The sequence below is a fragment of the Ranitomeya imitator genome, chromosome 4 (assembly GCF_032444005.1).
Source record: "Ranitomeya imitator isolate aRanImi1 chromosome 4, aRanImi1.pri, whole genome shotgun sequence".
Classification (NCBI taxonomy): Eukaryota; Metazoa; Chordata; class Amphibia; order Anura; family Dendrobatidae; genus Ranitomeya; species Ranitomeya imitator.
In genome coordinates this window covers 278,854,022-278,873,313 of record NC_091285.1, presented here as the reverse complement: position 1 = coordinate 278,873,313, position 19,292 = coordinate 278,854,022, and the positions used below count along the sequence as shown (strand labels likewise).

Genomic DNA, 19,292 nt, shown 5'->3' with positions numbered 1-19,292 from the left:
GTAACGACCCAACCTATAAAACTGGCCCACTAGTTAGCCCCTTCAGTGAACACCATAAAAAAAAAAACGAGGCAAAAAACGCTTTATTATCATACCGCCGAACAAAAAGTGGAATTACACGCGATCAAAAAGACGGATATAAATAACCATGGTACCGCTGAAAACATCATCTTGTCCTGCAAAAAACGAGCTGCCATACAGCATCATCAGTGAAACAATAAAAAAGTTATAGTCCTCAGAATAAAGCGATGCAAAAATAATTTTTTCTATAAAATTTTTTATCGTATAAAAGCGCCAAAACATAAAAAAAATGATATAAATGAGGTATCGCTGTAATCGTACTGACCCGAAGAATAAAACCGCTTTATACATTTTACCATACGTGGAACGGTATAAACGCCCCCCCAAAAGAAATTAATGAATAGCTGTTTTTGGTCATAATGCATCACAAAAATCGGAATAAAAAGCAATCAAAAACTGTCACGTGCCCGAAAAAGTTACCAATAAAAACGTCAACTTGTCCCGCAAAAAACAAGACCTCACATGACTCTGTGGACCAAAATATGGAAAAATTATAGCTCTCAAAATGTGGTAACGCAAAAAATAGTTTTTGCAATAAAAAGCGTCTTTTAGTGTGTGGCGGCTGCCAGTCATAAAAATCCGCTAAAAAAACAGCTATAAAAGTAAATCAAACCCCACCTTCATCACCCCCTTAGTTAGGCTACTTTCACACTGGCGTTTTTTGCAATACGTCGCAATGCGTCGTTTATGGCAAAAAACGCATCCTGCAAAGTTGTTTGCAGGATGCGTTTTTGCCCCACAGATTAACATTAGCGACGCATTGCGACGCATTGCCACACATCACAACCGTCGTGCAACGGTTGCGCCGTGTTGTGGCGGACCGCTGGGAGCAAAAAACGTTAAATGTAACGTTTTTTGCTGCCGACGGACCGCTTTTTCCGACCGCGCATGCGCAGCCGGAACTCCGCCCCCACCTCCCCGCACCTCTCAATGGGGCAGCGGATGCGCCGGAGAAATGCATCCACTGCACCCATTGTGCGGCGCATCAAACACTAGCGTCGGAATCTCGGCCCGACGCATTTCGACAGGAAGATTCCGACGCTAGTGTGAAAGTAGCCTTAGAGGAATTTTTTTTTAAAAAATGTATTCATTTCCATTTTCCCATTAGGGTTAGGGCTAGGGTTAGGGCTAAGATTAGGGCTAGGGTTGGGGCTAAGGTTAGGATTACATTTACGGTTGGGATTAGGGTTAGGGGTGTGTCAGGGTTATGGGTGTGGTTAGGGTTATGGTTGGGTTTAGGGTTAGGGGTGTATTGGAGTTGGGGTTAGGGGTGTGGTTGGGATTAGGGTTAGGGGTGTGTTTGGATTAGGGTTTCAGTTAGAATTGGGGGTTTCCACTGTTTAGGCACATCAGGGCTCTCCAAACGCGACATAGTGTCCGATCTCAATTCCAGCCAATTCTGCGTTGAAAAAGTAAAACAGTGCTCCTTCCCTTCCAAGCTCTCCCGTGCGCCCAAACAGCGGTTCACCCCAACATATGGGGTATCAGCGTACTCAGGACAAATTGGACAACTTTTGGGGTCCAATTTCTCTTGTTACCCTTGGGAAAATAAAAATTTGGGGGGCTAAAAAACCATCCATTTTTGTAGGAAAAAAATGATTTTTTATTTTCATGGCTCTGCGTTATTAACTGTAGTAAAACACTTGGGGGTTCAAAGTTCTCACAACACATGCAGATAAGTTCCTAGGGGGGCCTAGTTTCTAATATGGGGTCACTTGTGGGGGGTTTCTACTGTTTAGGTACATCAGGGGCTCTGCAAATGCAACGTGATGCCTGCAGACCAATCCATCTAAGTCTGCATTCCAAATGGCACTCCTTCCTTTCCGAGCTCTGCCATGCGCCCAAACGGTGGTTCGCCCCCACATATGGGGTATCAGCGTTCTCAGGACAAATTGTACAACAACTTTTGTGGACCAATTTCTCCTGTTACCCTTGGGAAAATACAAAACTGGGTGTTAAATATAATTTTTGTGGAAAAAAATGATTTTTTATTTTCACGGCTCTGCGTTATTAACTGTAGTGAAACACTTGGGGGTTCAAAGTTCTCACATCACATCTAGATAAGTTTCTTGGGGGGGTCCAGTTTTTAATATGAGGTCACTTGTGGGGGTTTCTACTGTTTAGGTACATTAGGGGCTCTCTAAACGCAATGTGATGCCTGCAGACCATTCCATCTAAGTCTGTATTCCAAATGGGGGTGATATCATGATTAAGGGTGCTTTGCCACCTGAAACGCGTAGATAGATAGTGTTCTTATCCTTATTGTGCTGATGTTTTTATCCTCTGCTTCTACATGAAGTGAATAAAGTACCAAGTTTTTACTTTTCACTGTCTCGTTGAGCTGGATATTCTGTTTTTGCTTTTTGGATTCCCCACGCCTTGACACAGCGTTTCCGTGCTCCGAGTGGAACTGTTACTATGGTGAGCTGGATTTTCTTTTTCGTTACTATTCCAAATGGGGCACCTTCCCTTCCGAGCTCTGCCATGCGCCCAAACGGTGGTTTCCCCCCACATATGGGGTATCAGTGTACTCAGGAGAAATTGCACAACAACGTTTGAGGTCCAATTTCTCCTGTTACCCTTGGGAAAATACAAAACTGGGGGCTAAAAATAATTTTTGTGGAAACTTTTTTTTTTTTAATTTCACGGCTCTGCGTCATAAACTGTAGTGAAATACTTGGGGGTTCAAAGCTCTCACAACACATCTAGATAAGATCCTTAGGGGGTGTACTTTCCAAAATGGTGTCACTTGTGGGGGGTTTCAATGGTTAGGCACATCAGGGGCTCTCCAAATGCAACATGGTGTCCCATCTCAATTCCAGCCAATTTTACATTGAAAAGTCAAATGGCGCTCCTTCCCTTCCGATCTCTGTCATGCACCCAAACAGAGGTTTACCCCCACATATGGGGTATTAGCGTACTCAGCACAAATTGCACAACAACGTTTGGGGTACAATTTCTTCTGGTAACCTTGGGAAAATAAGAAATTGGGGGCGAAAATTTAATTTTTGTGAAAAAATATTATTTTTTATTTTTACGGCTCTACATTATAAACTTCTATGAAGCACTTGGTGGGTCAAAGTGCTCACCACACATCTAGATAAGTTCCTTAGGGAGTCTACTTTCGAAAATGGTGTCACTTGTGGGGGGTTTCAATGTTTAGGCACATCAGGGGCTCCCCAACGCAACATGGCGTCCCATCTCAATTCCAGCCAATTTTGCATTGAAAAGTCAAACGGCGCTCCTTCCTTCCGAGCTCTGCCATGCGCCCAAACAGTGGTTTACCCCCACATATGGGGTATCGGGGTACTCAGGACAAATTGTACAACAACTGTTGGGGTCCATTTTCTCCTGTTACTTTTGGTAAAATAAAACAAATTGGAGCTGAATTAAATTTTTTGTGAAAAAAAATAAAATGTTCATTTTTTTTTAAACATTCCAAAAATTCCTGTGAAGCACCAGAAGGGTTAATAAAGTTCTTGAATGTGGTTTTGAGCACCTTGAGGGGTGCAGTTTTTAGAATGGTGTCACACTTGGTTATTTTCTATCATATAGACCCCTCAAAATGACTTCAAATGTGATGTGGTCCCTAAAAAAAATGGTGTTGTAAAAATGAGAAATTGCTGGTCAACTTTTAACCCTTATAACTCCCTAACAAAAAAAATGTTGTTTCCAAAATTGTGCTGATGTAAAGTAGACATGTGGGAAATGTTACTTATTAAGTATTTTGTGTGACATATCTCTGTGATTTAAGGGCATAAAAATTCAAAGTTGGAAAATTGCGAAATTTTCAAAATTTTCACCAAATTTCCTTTTTTTTTTTTACAAATAAAAGTAGGTAATATCAAAGAAATTTTACCACTATCGTGAAGTGCAATATGTCTCGAGAAAACATTGTCATAAGCGTTCCAGAGTTATAACCTCATAAAGAGAGAGTGGTCAGAATGGTAAAAATTGGCCTGGTCATTAACGTGGAAACCACCCTTGGGGCTTAAAGGGAACCTGTCACCCCGAAAATCGCGGGTGAGGTAAGCCCACCAGCATCAGGGCTTATCTACAGCATTCTGTAATGCTGTAGATAAGCCCCCGATGTTACCTGAAAGAGGAGAAAAAGACGTTAGATTATATTCACCCAGGGGCGGTCCCGCTGCTGGTCCGGTCGGATGGGCGACTCTGGTCCGCTGCGGCGCCTCCCATCTTCATTCCAAGACGTCCTCTTCTGATCTTCAGCCACGGCTCCAGCGCAGGCGTACTTTGTCTGCCCTGTTGAGGGCAGGACAAAGTACTGCAGTGCACAGGCGCTGGAAAGGTCAGAGAGGCCCGGCGCCTGCGCACTGCAGTACTTTGCTCTGCCCTCAACAGGGCAGACAAAGTATGCCTGCGCCGGAGCCGTGGCTGAAGATCAGAAGAGGAGGTCATGGAATGAAGATGGCAGGTGCCGCAGCGGACCAGAGACGCCCATCCGACCGGACCAGCAGCGGGACCGCCCCTGGGTGAGTATAATCTAACGTCTTTTTCTCCTCTTTCAGGTAACATCGGGGGCTTATCTACAACATTACAGAATGCTGTAGATAAGCCCCTGATGCCGGTGGGCTTACCTCACCTGCGATTTTTGGGGTGACAGGTTCCCTTTAAGGCTGCCGTCACACTAGCAGTATTTGGTCAGTATTTTACATCAGTATTTGTAAGCCAAAACCAGGAGTGGGTGATAAATGTGGTGCATATGTTTGTGGTGCATAAATGTGGTGCATATGTGCATAAGTGGTGCATATGTTTCTATTATACTTTGCCTCTATTTGCTCCACTCCTGGTTTTGGCTTACAAATACTGATGTAAAATACTGACCAAATACTCCTAGTGTGACGGCAGCCTAAGGTGTTAAATACGGTAATTAAAAAAACAGCATGGGGACCCCTCTATTCTTGATAACCAACCTTGCTGAAGCTGACAGCTGAGGGTTGCAGCACCCAGCTGTGAGTTTTTGCCTGGTTGGGTCAACAAAATAGGGTGGGAACCCACATTGGGTTTTTCATTCATTTATATCCTTAGATCGCAGGCGGCAGCTGAGGGATATCCCGATCATCCGCTCGTGCTGTCACTATAAGCCCGGGATCACACATGCGAGAAACACGTCCGTGTCTCGCATGTGAAATCCAAGCTCTGGCGCCGGCACTCCAGAGAGGAGCGTGCAGTTCCATGTGTTGCTATGCGGCCGCACGCTTCGCTCCCAAGTGCCGGCGCCAGAGCTTGGATTTCACATGCGAGACACGGACGTGTTTCTCGCATGTGTGATCCCGGCCTTATTAGCGGCAGCAAGTGTCAGATGATGGGAGTAATTGTCCCAAAAGCCCCCACCTGCTGTCATCGTTCGGACTTCATTATAACTCTCATCATTTTCCTCTGCTCGTGCCAATTGCCGGCAGAGCAGGGAAGAATGATGAAAGATGTCTTCTGCACCTGCAGCTGGGGAACTGCGCTTACTGTAGCTCTTCTTCCCCGGCGGCCGGCCGTGTGGTACTGATGCGGCACACGGGCGGCAATCGGTTGCTACACGTGTGCCGCAAGTATTACATTCACAACACACGGACATTTCCGCTACCGTTTTTTTCAGTACTGGAAACAAACGGACGTGTGAAATCGGCCTAACATGAAGTACAATATGTCACGAAAAAAAAACAATCTCAGAATCAGTGGGATACGTTGATGTGTTCCAGAGTTATTACCTCATAGAGTGACAGTGGTCAGAAATGTAAACCGTAGCCTGGTCAGGAAGGTGAAAACAGGCTTGGGGGTGAAAAGATGAAAAATAAAAAAACATTTATGTAAAAAAAATCTGTTCAATCAAAATATGAATTGAATGCACTTGTCTAGTAAATGTTATAGAGGAAAAAAAAAATTGAACTGCTGTAAGTGACTGAAACATCATGTCGACCCCAAAACGTCACTAATAAAATCGTCTCACCCCACAAAAACCAGCCCTCACACAGCTCAACTGACAGAGAAATGAAAACGTTCTGGGGTTTTAGAAAGTGGTGAAATGAACCTTTTTTTTTTTTTTTTTTTTTTTACAAATTTCCATTTTTTGCCATTTTAATAAAAAAAACAAAAAAACAAAAGACGTGACACGTTTGGGATCGCCGTATTCGCATTCTCCTGAAGACTCCCGATTCCGGGCCATTGTTACCCGTAAAATGGATGTGGTAAACACAAAACCTAAAAACAAAGGCTTAATTACGCTATTTCTGCCGCCTCACCGCACCTTGAGATTTTATTCCCGTTTCCCAGATACATTACACGCTAAGTGTCTATGGGACCACAGGAATATGTATGGCTGCTTAACACAGTATGATAGGCTGTAGACTTGCGCAGTAGCATTTAGGTAATTTACCGCTGCTGTTCCGTACCATGCATAAAAAGTGACCAACCAACAAAATGTCCGCCGCCACTGCTCCGGCGACCTCTGTTATCATAACAAGCTCTATGCGCGCCTCAGCAGGTTCGTTACGTCACTTCCGGTGTGGAGGGCGGCTAGTTGGAACTACAGCTAGCAGTAGAATGTCTGTCAGTCGTGGATGGAGGGAGAAGCGTAGAGCGGGGGGCTGCACAGAGCTCAGGGGTCGCCTGTTGCCAGTGAAGGATGAGGAAATAGACACGGGGGACAGTGGCGGAGAAAGCGGGGGCCCTGACGACTCGGAACCGGAGTTCTTGGACGCAGATGAAATAGAAGGAGGCGGCAAACAAGTGAAGTCCTGGAGGGTGGCGAGCAGCAGAGGTAATGTCACGTGACGGGGGCTTCTGTGTTATCTCATGGCTGGTCCCTGTCCAGGTTTTATCCCACCCTGACCTGGTCCCATCCTTGTATGTATGTATATATATATATATATATATATAGTATAATGCACCCTTAAAGGGAACCTGTCACCCCCCCCCCCCCCCCCCCCAGGCGTTTTTAACTAAAAGAGCCATCTTGTGTAGCAGTAAGGCTACGTTCACATTAGCGTTTTGCGCGGTTGCGTCGGGCGCACCCGCGGCGACGCATGCGTCATGCGCCCCTATATTAAACATGGGGGGCGCATGGACATGCGTTGTGCTGCGTTTTGCGACGCATGCGTTTTTTTGGCCGCAAGCGTAGGGCGCAGAGGACGCAGCAAGTTGCATTTTTTTTTGCGTCCATTTTTCGGCAAAAAAGGACGCATGCGTCGCAAAACGCAGTGTTTTAGCATGCATTTTGTTGCGTTTTTGTTTGCGTTGTGCGGTGCGTCGCCGACGCAGCCCCGCACAACGCAAATGTGAACGTAGCCTAATGCTGCATTCTGACAAGGTGGCTCTTTTAGTTATTGGTGCTGTAACTGCAGAAATAATCCATTTTGTAATTTGTCCTAAATACCTTTCTTCAGTCCTGGAGGCAGGCCTTTCCCCCCCTGCTGCAGACGCCACACTGCCGTCACTCAAGTCTTCTCGGCACCGGGCACCACCTCCTCAGCGCTGTTTTGAAATCAGCCGGCGCCTGCGCTGTTTTGTTCTGCCTGGGGCAGGTGCAGTGAGCGCTGCCCGTCCTCTGTCCTCATATGCAGTCCAGCTGACTGCGCCTGTGCGGACGCCCTGCCTGTGAATCCCAGCCCCGTAGTATGAATAAATAAGAAGACACTGTGGGGCTGGGATTCACAGGCAGGGCGTCCGCACAGGCGCAGTCAGCTGGACTGCATATGAGGACAGACGGGCAGGGCGGCCCATGGTCATACGTGCAGTGGTTTAATGCCCGACCCACTCACTTTTTTTTTTTTTTTAAAGTCAGTATTATACTCACCTTCCCTCCGCACTCCCGCTGCGCGGTTTTCTTTTCTGAAATCGGCAGCCGACTTCATCGGGCAGGTGATGGGATCGCATTAAGTCACTGCCATGCCACCCTGGTCACGTGCACGCTGACGTCAGCCGCTGGCATCTGATTTCCCCAGCAGCGTATATTGCGAGGCGCACACCCGATGGGTCTGTGCTCTGCAATACATTTTGCCTAAATGTATGTCCTAAGTCACACATCCTGCTGATGTCACTGCTGGAACAGCATGGGAAGTATAAAGGGGTTGTCCTGTCTAAGGCTAGGTTCACATTGCGTTAGTGCAATCCGTTTAGCACATACGCTAACGGAATGCGCTAACGCAATGTACAAAAAGGGATTGCGTTTAGCAATCCCGCTAGCGCAGATGCCCGATCTGAGCTAGCGAGAACGGACCCAAAAACGCTGCAAGCAGCGTTCGAGGTCCGTCAGAAAATAACGGGACATCGCTAACGCATGCCAAAAATGGCATACGTTAGCGATGCGTTAGATACATTGCGGTCAATGGGTGCGCTAACGGATCCGTTACATTGCGTTAGTGGCGCTATGTAACGGATTCCGTTAGCGGACTGCCACGAACGCAATGTGAACCTAGCCTAAAAAGAAAAGTCTGCAGTTATTCTAAGTAACTGCCGAAAAGTGAATGAGTGCAATGCAACCACTGTCACGATTCCCTTGTATTCTAAGGTAACACCTGCCTTGTGGATGGGTGATACCTTAACGTAACCGGAATACTGTTTTAATAATGGGGCAGAGTTCTTTCTAATCACTGATAGAAAAGTCGTGCTCATGTAAAGTAGACATGTGGTAAATTTATTAACTATCTTGCGTGACATAACTTTCTGATTTAAGGGCATAAAAATTAAAAGTTTGAAAATTGTAACATTTTCCAAATTTTCTCCAAATTTCAAAAAAAAAAAAAGTTTTCACAATTAAACACAAGTCATGTCGAACAAATTTTACCACTGACATAAAGTACAATGTGTCAGGAAAAAAAACCCATAAGAATCAGTGCGATCCATTGAAGCGTTCCAAAATTATTACCTCAAAAAGTGACACTGGTCAGAATTGTAAAATATGTCCTGGTCATGGAGGTGAAAACAGGCTTGGGGGGGGGGGGGGGGGTGGTGGTAACATGATAAATGCCACTGTCAATTTGTGACAGCAGTATTTAACACAGGCCAGCGGGGGGACGTGCTTTTCTAACTCCGATCGCGGGATGCCAAGGGGTTGCCATGTTAAGGCCCCGTCACACATAGCGACGCTTGAGCGATTCCGACAACGATACGACCTGTCAGGAATCGCTCAAGCGTCGCTATGTGATCGCTGGTGAGATGTCAAACAGTGAGATGTCAAACAGTGAGATCTCACCAACGACGCAGCAGCGATGCGGCGACCTGTAGCGACCTGTAGAACGATGCTATTTCATGATGATTCAATGGGACGTCCTGTCAGCGAGGTCGTTGGTAAGGTGTCAAACACAGCGATGTGTGCTGCCCAGCGGGACCTCAACGATCAAAAAATGGCCCAGGCCATTCCGACACGACCAGCGATCTCACAGCAGGGGCCTGGTCGCTGCTACGTGTCACACATAGCGAGATCGTTACTGAGATCGCTGTTGCGTCACAAAACTTGTGACTCAGCAGCGATCTCGCTAGCGATCTCGCTGTGTGTGACGGGGGCTTTAGCCAGGAGTCTGTTGAAGATCCCTGTGTCTGTCATCACAGTACTCGTGTAAAAACCAGCCTGTGGTTGGCATTAGATTGTTGGTATCTCCAATATTAGATTAGATAGACAGGGTGGACAGCGTCGTGAGCAGCCTCTTCTTAGTCCCTAAAGAGATGTATAAATACAGTGAAAAGTAAAAAAAAATGGTTTTAAAAATATAAAGCTTCAAGTGGCCCCTTTTAACACATCACAAATTAGAGGTGGTCCACTTCAGGGCAGCACGGTGGCGCAGTGGTTAGCACAGCAGCCTTGCAGCACTGGAGTCCTGGGTTCAAACCCCACCAAGGACAACATCTGCAAAGAGTTTGTATGTTCTCTCCGTGTTTGCGTGGGTTTCCTCCGGGTACTCCGGTTTCCTCCCACATTTCAAAGACATACTGATAGGGAACCTAGATTGTGAGCCCCAACAGGGACAGTGATGATAATGTGTGCAACCTGTAAAGCGCTGCGGAATGTTAGCGCTATATAAAAATAAAGATTATATTGTATAATGCCTCCATTGATTCACACCGTTTAGCTAAGTATTTTTGTAAACGCCTTCAGCTGCCATATGTGTCTGTGAGAGGCGCTCTCTCTGCTCACTCAGTCTGCACCACTTGACCAAGGCTGCAGCTGCCACTCATGTCATGTTAAAGGGAACCTGTCACCCCCAAAATCGAAGGTGAGCTAAGCCCACCGGCATCAGGGTCTTATCTCCTGCATTCTGTAATGCTGTAGATAAGCCCCCGATGTATCCTGAAAGATGAGAAAAAGAGGTTAGAGTATACTCACCTGGGTGGGCGGTTCGGTCCGATGGGTGTCGTGGTCCGGTCCGGTGCCTCCCATCTTCATTCCATGATGTCCTCTTGTGGTCTTCACGCCGCTGCTCCGGCGCAGGCGTACTTTGCCCTGTTGAGGGCAGAGCAAAGTACTGCAGTTCGCAGGTGCCAGGAAAGGTCAGAGAGGCCCAGCGCCTGCGCACTGCAGTACTTTGCTCTGCCCTCAACAGGGCAGACAAAGTACGCCTGCTCTGGAGCCGCAGCATGAAGACAAGAAGAGGACGTCATCCTATGAAGATGGGAGGCCCTGGACCGGACCACACCGGGACCGCTCCTGGGTGAGTATAATATAACCTCTTTTTCCAGGTCACCACCTGACAGCACCATGGAGGACGTCCTTCTTATACACAGTGGGACAGGAAACACGAGAGTTTAAAAGGACCCTCCCCCTTCCACCCTTCAGTGTTTTTCCTGTCCCACTGTGGATAGGAACGACGAGAGATCGTGTCCCTACAGAGCGTGCGGATCGGGGGGGCTCAGCCTCTTCCTTCCCATGGCCGAAACTCTGTATCGCCGACACCCAATTTATTGGGTCCCTCAGCGACGCCGGTGTAGCGCTGCTCCTGGCTAAAAAGGTCGCTTCCCCCTGGTGGGGGCTCTCGACCTTGGATGGCTACCCCAAGCGTACCTGCGTGGATCTCTGCAAGGTGGTCCCTTGGCAGACAGTCCGGAGGAGGGCAGGTACGGCAGAGCACTCCGGACTCCACGTGTTCAGGCCGGAAGGAGTCGGCGGTAAGCGCGCGTTGGACTTCCGGTTTACCGCTGCCGCGTCACTTCCGGGTTGCGGCGGCAGCAAGGGGGCGGCTTTCCTCATCGCTCCTGTAGGAGCGCCGGGACACAAGCAAAGGGATAAAAGGTAAGTGAGAATAGCTCCATACCAGCGGTCAGCATAGAGGCTACGGGGAAGCAGGATTCCATTGCACATGTGAGTCCTCATTTAAAGGTGCACCTCGTATAATCCTATTAAAGGTACTAGTGGTGGTCCCTTTATATATTCCAGGGGCGTCCTTCATCTGGGGATAAGAAGACTGGTAAAACCAGGAGATGCCCTATATGTGCCTCAAAACTTAATGCCTTATGTCAGAAGCCTCTGTGCGAGCCTTGCACCGCCCGCATTGTAGGAGAGGAACAGGCCTCTCTAATAACAAACATGAGAGCGATGGTTAGAGAAGAAGTGCAGGCTTCTATATCTAACCTATCTACCACCCAGCAGTTCCAGCCTGAGGTCCAGGATCTCCGCAGGTCTAGGAAGAGACAGAGAGAGTCAGATTCATCTTCTGACAACAGTCAATCAGAATCTGACATAGAGGAAGAGGAAGAAGTGTGTAGAGATTCCCCTCAGAAGGGGAAAAAGTATCCTTTTTCTTCCAATGATATTGACGAACTACTGGGAGCGGTCAGACAGACTATGCAGGTTGAGGAACCTTCGACCTCTCTTTCCGTGCAGGACGAGATGTTCGGGGGACTTCGGTCACAGACTTCAAAAGTCTTTCCAGTTAATGCACACATTCGGTAAGTCCGAGTTCAGCCTTGGCTTTGCTCAGAATTTGCAGTTTTTTGACCCCTCCTTCACCTCTTCCCGCAGTTCAATGATTTTGGAAGAGTGTGAGGAGGCAGAGAAGAGGATATCAATACCGAGAGACTTTAGGCTCCGTCTTCCCTTTGACCATGAAGAGGTCAAAGACTGGGAGGATGTACCGAAGATTGACATCCCATTAGCGAAAGTATCTAAGAGAACTGCCATACCATTTGAGGACTCCTCAAATTTAAAGGAGCCCATGGACAGAAAGGCAGATGGCCTTCTTAAAAAAGCCTGGGAAAGTTCGGCCGCGGTGATCCGCACAAATATTGCGGCGACATCCGTGGCGAGAGCTATGCATCTGTGGGTTGATGATTTAAAGGATCAATTGTCAGCCAAAACTTCTAGGGAGTCTATCATTAGTGCTATTCCCTTACTTAAACTAGCCACAGGGTTTCTTGCAGATGCTACGGCAGAATCTGTCAGGTTCACAGCCAGAGGGCAATCGCTATCTAATGCAGCCCGTAGGGCCATTTGGTTAAAAAGCTGGTCGGGGGATGTTCCCTCTAAGAACAAACTATGTTCCATTCCCTTTTCGGGTGGCCGAGTTTTTGGCCCTGTATTGGATGACATTCTGGAAAAAGCTTCTGATGAAAAGAAGGGGTTTCCAGAAGAGAAAAAGAAAAAATTCCAGCCCTTTCGTAGACCCTATTACAGTCAGAGATCAGACTATAGGGGTAAGGGTAAACAAGGGAGATGGAGTTACCAGAAAGGGGGGGATAATAGGAACCGAAATAGAGATCCAGGTCCCTCAAATCCTAGAGCTGAGTTCCGGAGAAAGTGACGCCACCAGAATAGGGGGTCGGTTGTTGAATTACCTGAGGGAATGGGAAAAAATTACCTCAAATCCGTGGGTCCTTCAGGTTATATCTCGGGGCTACAGGATAGAGTTCGTATCTCGTCCCCCAGAAAGATTTTTCATCTCCAACGCCCGTCTCTCTTCAGTCTCCCCAATGTGGTCAGACATTCAGGATCTCCTCCGGATGGAGGCAATAACTCCCGTACCTCCTCACCAAAGGGGAACAGGTCACTACTCGGGTCTTTTCTCTATAATAAAACCATCAGGAGAATCCCGAACTATCATAAACCTCAAACCACTAAACAGATGGCTATCGTACAAGAGATTCAAGATGGAGTCCATTCGATCCACAATTCCCCTATTAGGGAAGGATGTGGTAATGTGTACTTTGGATCTAAAAAGTGCATACAATCACGTTCCAATTTCCTTGCAACATCAAAAATACCTAAGATTTGCGATAGAGAAAGACGGTTCAGTCTTACACTATCAGTTCCGTTGCCTTCCGTTTGGTCTAGCATCAGCTCCAAGAGTTTTTACAAAGCTCGTAATAGAGATCGTATCTTTTTTAAGGAAACAAGATATCATTATAATACCATATCTAGACGATTTCCTGTTAGTGGCAGACTCAGTATCCCAACTCAACATCGATTCTCAGTTAGTGATCTCCACACTGCAGAAACTAGGTTGGGTGGTAAACTGGGAGAAATCACACTTAACCCCAAAATCAAGACGTCAGTTTCTGGGGATAATTCTAGACTCAAACATCAGGAAGTCCTTTCTTCCGGACAGAAGGCGGTCAGATTTGGTAAAGAAGATTCGACAGTTTGCAAGAGCTCGGGTGACAATACGAGATGCAATGAAGATCCTAGGCCTGATGACAGCCTGTATCCCATGTGTCAGCTGGAGCCAATTCCATTCTCGTCAATTGCAGAGAGCGGTTCTAACAACATGGGACAGAAGACAGTCTTCGTTGGACAGACAGTTTGTCCTATCCTATCGAGTCAAGGAATCCCTGCGATGGTGGATGGTGTCAGAGAACCTTCAGGTGGGGGTCCCATGGATCCAGACCCCAGCAGTCACGGTAACCACGGACGCAAGTCAACAAGGTTGGGGCGGCCAGGTACTCGGAAGATATTACCAGGGACAGTGGAATTCGGAAGAGAGCAACAATTCCTCAAACCACAGAGAGCTACAGGCGGTTTGGAAGGTTCTGTGTGCAGCCCGGTCCCTGTTAAGAAACAAACATCTGAAGATCTTATCGGACAACACGACGGCGGTAGCTTTTCTTCGCCATCAAGGGGGCCCGAGACATCCGAAATTACAACGTCTGGCGGATCAGATCTTCGAATGGGCAGAAAGTTCGGTGCTTTCAATTTCAGCAGTCCACTTAGAAGGCTCAAATAACCAGGTTGCGGATTTTCTAAGCAGAGAAAAACTATCACCCATAGAGTGGGAATTGAACAGCGCAATTTTCGATACCCTGTGTCAGCGCTGGGGAACCCCGTCCGTGGATCTTTTTGCGCCCAGAAGAAATACAAAGATAAAGACCTTCTTCTCCCTAAATCCCCAGGAAAATCCAGCAGCGGTGGATGCCCTTTCTCAGTCGTGGAGCTCGGGTCTGCTATATGCCTTTCCCCCTCTCGCATTAGTACCAAGAGTACTCAGGAAAATTTGCGAGGACAAAGCTCGAGTGATCCTGGTGGTCCCCTTCTGGGCCGGAAGGAGCTGGTTTCCTCTTCTGAAGAAGCTGGCAGTGGACAGTCCTTACCATCTTCCAGTCAGGGGGGACTTGCTGTCTCAAGGTCCGATCCTCCATCAGAACCCAGGAAAGTTGCGGTTAACAGCTTGGATCCTGAGCGGCAGATCCTAAGTGCAAAAGGCCTTTCAGAAGGAGTAATTTCGATTCTACAAGCAAGTAGGAAACCGGTGACTTCAGCAATATACCTCAGGACATGGAGGAAATTCAGCAGTTTTTGTGGAGACACAACAATCGATGTTGATCACCCTAACATACCCAAGATTCTTGATTTCCTACAGCAGGGGTTTAGTATCGGGCTCAAACCAAGTACCTTGAGGGTTCAAATTGCAGCCCTCAGTGTATTTTATGACTCTTCCCTTGCCGCCCACCCTTGGATCGCTCGTTTTTCTAGAGCAGTCTCGAGGCTGAAGCCTCCAATCAGAAAGTCTGTGCCCCCATGGGACCTAAATTTAGTCCTTAACGTTCTATGCAAAGAACCCTTTGATATAAATAAGGATATAAATATCGCTAATCTGTCCCTAAAAGCAGTGTTTTTAGTAGCCATTACATCAGCCAAAAGATTGGGGGAGCTTCAGGCCCTTTCCATCAAAAACCCTTATCTACAAATATTTGATGATAGGGTGGTTTTGAGGCTTGACCCAGGATTTCTCCCCAAGGTAGCCTCTGTATCAAATATTAACCAAGAGGTCGTTCTTCCGTCTTTTTGCCAATCTCCTAAAAATCAAAAAGAAGCCTTTTTCCATAACTTAGATGTTAGGGAGACGGTGCTGAAATACTTGGACATGACTAGGGCCTGGAGACAGGATAGTAATCTCTTTGTCCTGTATGGGGGTCCTAATAAGGGAAAGAAGGCATCAAAATCCACTATTGCCAGGTGGATTAGATCCACTATTACCACGGCCTATCAGTTACAGGGAAAAGATCCTCCAGATAGCCTTAAAGCTCATTCATCCAGGGCTATGGCCACGTCTTGGGCCGAAAAAGGTGGGGCCTCAGTAGATCAGATTTGTAATGCAGCATCCTGGTCTAACATTAGCACTTTTTCAAAACACTACAAATTAGACGTAGTTTCTTCTCAGCTAGCTTTTGGCAGGAAAGTGCTTCAAGCGGTAGTCCCACCCTAGAACTAGGAAGTTTCCTTTGGTACTTCTCCATGGTGCTGTCAGGTGGTGACCTGGAAAACGGTGATTAATCTTACCGATAATTGTATTTCCAGGAATCCATCCTGACAGCACGGATAGTTCCCTCCCTAATGTAAACATGTATCATACTTATGTGAAGTAACATTGATGTTGATCTTGTTATGTTCAAAATAAATTTTTCTGTTTGCATCCATCCAGATGTGTTACTTTGGAAAACCACTGAAGGGTGGAAGGGGGAGGGTCCTTTTAAACTCTCGTGTTTCCTGTCCCACTGTGTATAAGAAGGACGTCCTCCATGGTGCTGTCAGGATGGATTCCTGGAAATACAATTATCGGTAAGATTAATTACCGTTTTCTCATCTTTCAGGATACATCGGGGCTTATCTACAGCATTCCAGAATGCTGTAGATAAGCCCCTAATGCTGGTGGCCTTAGCTCATCTTCAATTTTGGGGGTGACAGGTTCCCTTTAAAGGAGATATCCTGGACTTTATGAAAGATGAAAATTGTGCCTAAGCACTAACAGGCAGGTAGTTGCTCCTTTCCTGTCTGTTGTGCACCGTTCTTTCCTGGCACAAATCGGTCACAGACCACTCCTACTGGGAATTCGGCTGCCTCTGCTGACATCACATCAACATTAGCAGTGGATTATTTTCCTCTCCGCTGTGTTGACAGGGCAGGACTTTCAACATCATTCTGATTGATAGCCAGACTTCCGCTGCCTAACCGGCTGTCAATCAGAATGATATTGGAAGTCCCGCCCCGCTGACAGTACGGAAAAGAATCTGCCGATGTGACGTTAAGAGGCAGCTGAATCCCCAGCAGGAGCGGTCTTTCTATCGGAAAACAATGGCGCTGTGCACAACAGACAGGTAAATAACTACCCATCTGTTAGTGCTTAGGCACGTTTTTGTTTTTTCAGAAAGTTCCAGATTTACCCTATGAGGTTACTTTGCAAATCACACTTGTTGGTCAATGACTACAGTATATTAAAATGGTCTAGGTGTTGTTACGCCACATTTACATGCAGAATTTTTGCAGGTTTTTTTTTATTGCATTTTAAATGCAATTTAAATTGATTTTGCATTTTATAGTACCAGGAAAAGATATGAGACTTCAGAGATCTCTTGCACACTTTTTTTTTCATGACTGAATTTAAGCACTTCAGCAGTTTTGAAATCTGCAGCATGCTAATTCTTGCAGCATTTTTTTCACCCATAGAAGAAAATGAAAGAACATCTTAAAAAATGCAACAGTGTTTTTCGGTGTTGTGTTTTTTTTTAAGCATGTTTGGTGGCAAAAGGCAAAATTCTGGTGTGATGAAGCCTCACCTCATCACCCTGCTTGACATCAGTATTACATCTGAGTTATTACGCGGTATGGTCTCACTTGCACGATCGGGATGTTCCGCACCCCCTGGGGATACGTATGTCAGCTTGGCACAGGTTTATACAGAGATTCCCTTTCCACATGGGCCTAAGGAGGCACCGGAAGTGAGATGTTGAGGCCCACACTGCCGCTGATGAGACACCACACTCTCTCACAAACCTGACAGGCACAGAGGTGCATTTCACTAGCACTAGTAAAATAGGTCTGCCAGCTGGTAGGACTGCCACCAGTTCCTCGATAGGTATAAGCTTGGTTTGTTAGTGGGATTATATTGGGCCAGAAACCAGCCCCAGTAGCATGTGAAGTTAAAACCTAAGAAAATGTATGTGTGGATTGTTGGATCGAGATAAAAGAGCAGCCCAAGGCTAAATTTATAAAGTTAATCGCCTTAAGGGCACACAAGACAGTACACTATATACACAATGGATATACGTGTACAATGGTTAGATATGCAAATACAGGTGAACTACAAAAGATAAAGCATATGAATCATGTCAGTTACGGATTTAATGTTTGACCATGTGTGCTGGGCTCACATGGGGGCATTGGCTGCCGTCTGGTTGCAGTTCCTCTCAGCATGTTACTCAATGTTGCTCCCCTTTAGAAGTGAACAGCAAGCATGGCAGAGATAAAGAGCACATGGCCTTACACAAGCCTTTATCACCTTGGTTGGTCACACCCTATTCCACCTCAGGGATGGTCCTTATCCCCCTCCCCTGTGTGTTAGTAGCTACATCTCCCAAAACCTATGAAACCTCTTAACATGTCTTTGTGGTATATTCCTGATGAAGGGGTCAGATAGACCTTGAAACACGTTGAATAAACAACCAGAGTTTTTCATTACATTCGAATCTGTATTATTGTGGCAGCACGGACTTAATCCACAAACTTTCCTGTACAATGTCTCTGACATGCACATGCACATGCTTTTGCTTTACACCATCAGGTGAGCAGCTCCCTGTTAAAAAAAAAAACAAACAAACAAAAAAACACACTTTATCTGGGGATAAGACCCTATTGGCGCTTTTTGTCTCTCTAATCTACTAGTGCCAGGGTAATGGGCTGCTTACAACTCTGTCCACACTATCTAATCGAATACTGGAGATAATGGGTGCTGAAGTAAGGGTACCGTCACACAGTGGCACTTTGGTCGCTAGGACGGCACGATCCGTGACGTTCCAGCGATATAATTACGATCTCGCTGTGTCTGACACGCTACTGCGATCAGGGACCCCGCTGAGAATCGTACGTCGTAGCAGATCGTTTGAAACTTTATTTCGTCGCTGGATCTCCCGCTGACATCGCTGAATCGGCGTGTGTGACGCCGATTCAGCGATGTCTTCACTGGTAACCAGGGTAAATATCGGGTTACTAAGCGCAGGGCCACGCTTAGTAACCCGATATTTACCCTGGTTACCAGTGTAAATGTAAAAAAAACAAACACTACATACTTACATTCCCGGTGTCTGGTTATGTCTCTCACCTTCAGCTTCCCGCACTGACTGGTGAGTGCCGGCCAGCCGTAAAGTACAGCGGTGACGTCACCGCTGTGCTTTCCGGCTGTCCGGCGCTCACTGTCAGTGCAGAGAAGCACAGCGCCGGGGGACAGACACGGAATGTAAGTATGTAGCGTTTTTTTTTTTTTTTTTTTTAACGTTTACGCTGGTAACCAGGGTAAACATCGGGTTACTAAGCGCGGCCCTGCGCTTAGTAACCCGATGTTTACCCTGGTTACCAGGGGACTTCGGGATCGTTGGTCGCTGGAGAGCTGTCTGTGTGACAGCTCTCCAGCGACCAAACAGCGATGCTGCAGCGATCAACATCGTTGTCGTATCGCTGCAGCGTCGTTTTAGTGTGACGGTACCCTTAGGGTATGTGCACACGTCAGGATTTCTTGCAGAAATTTTCCTGACAAAAACCGGACATTTCTGCCAGAAATCCGCATGCGTTTTTTTCGCGTGTTTTTGTGCGTTTTTTCCCAAATGCATAGAATTGCGGGGAAAACGCAGAAAATCCGCAAAAATAATGAACATGCTCATTTTTTTACCGCGATGCGTTTTTTTTCTCGGAAAAAAACGCATCCATGTGCACAAAACATGCAGAATGCATTCTACAGTGGTGTTCAAAAGTCCTGCATAGGCGTGAAGAAAACTGTTTCATACTT

The 19,292-nt window shown here is 46.5% G+C and overlaps 1 protein-coding gene across 2 annotated transcripts in view; it reads left to right on the top strand.

The window, feature by feature from the left end:
• The first annotated feature begins 6,488 nt into the window (after positions 1 to 6,488).
• The window catches only part of HELB (DNA helicase B), an 82,799-nt gene continuing 69,995 nt past the window's right edge, over positions 6,489 to 19,292 (top strand). For both annotated transcript variants that reach the window (XM_069764666.1, XM_069764667.1), the window contains exon 1: positions 6,489 to 6,853. In XM_069764666.1, coding sequence (XP_069620767.1) covers positions 6,514 to 6,853 — 340 coding nt within the window. In that variant the 5' untranslated portion in view covers positions 6,489 to 6,513. The remainder of the gene's footprint in view (positions 6,854 to 19,292) is intronic.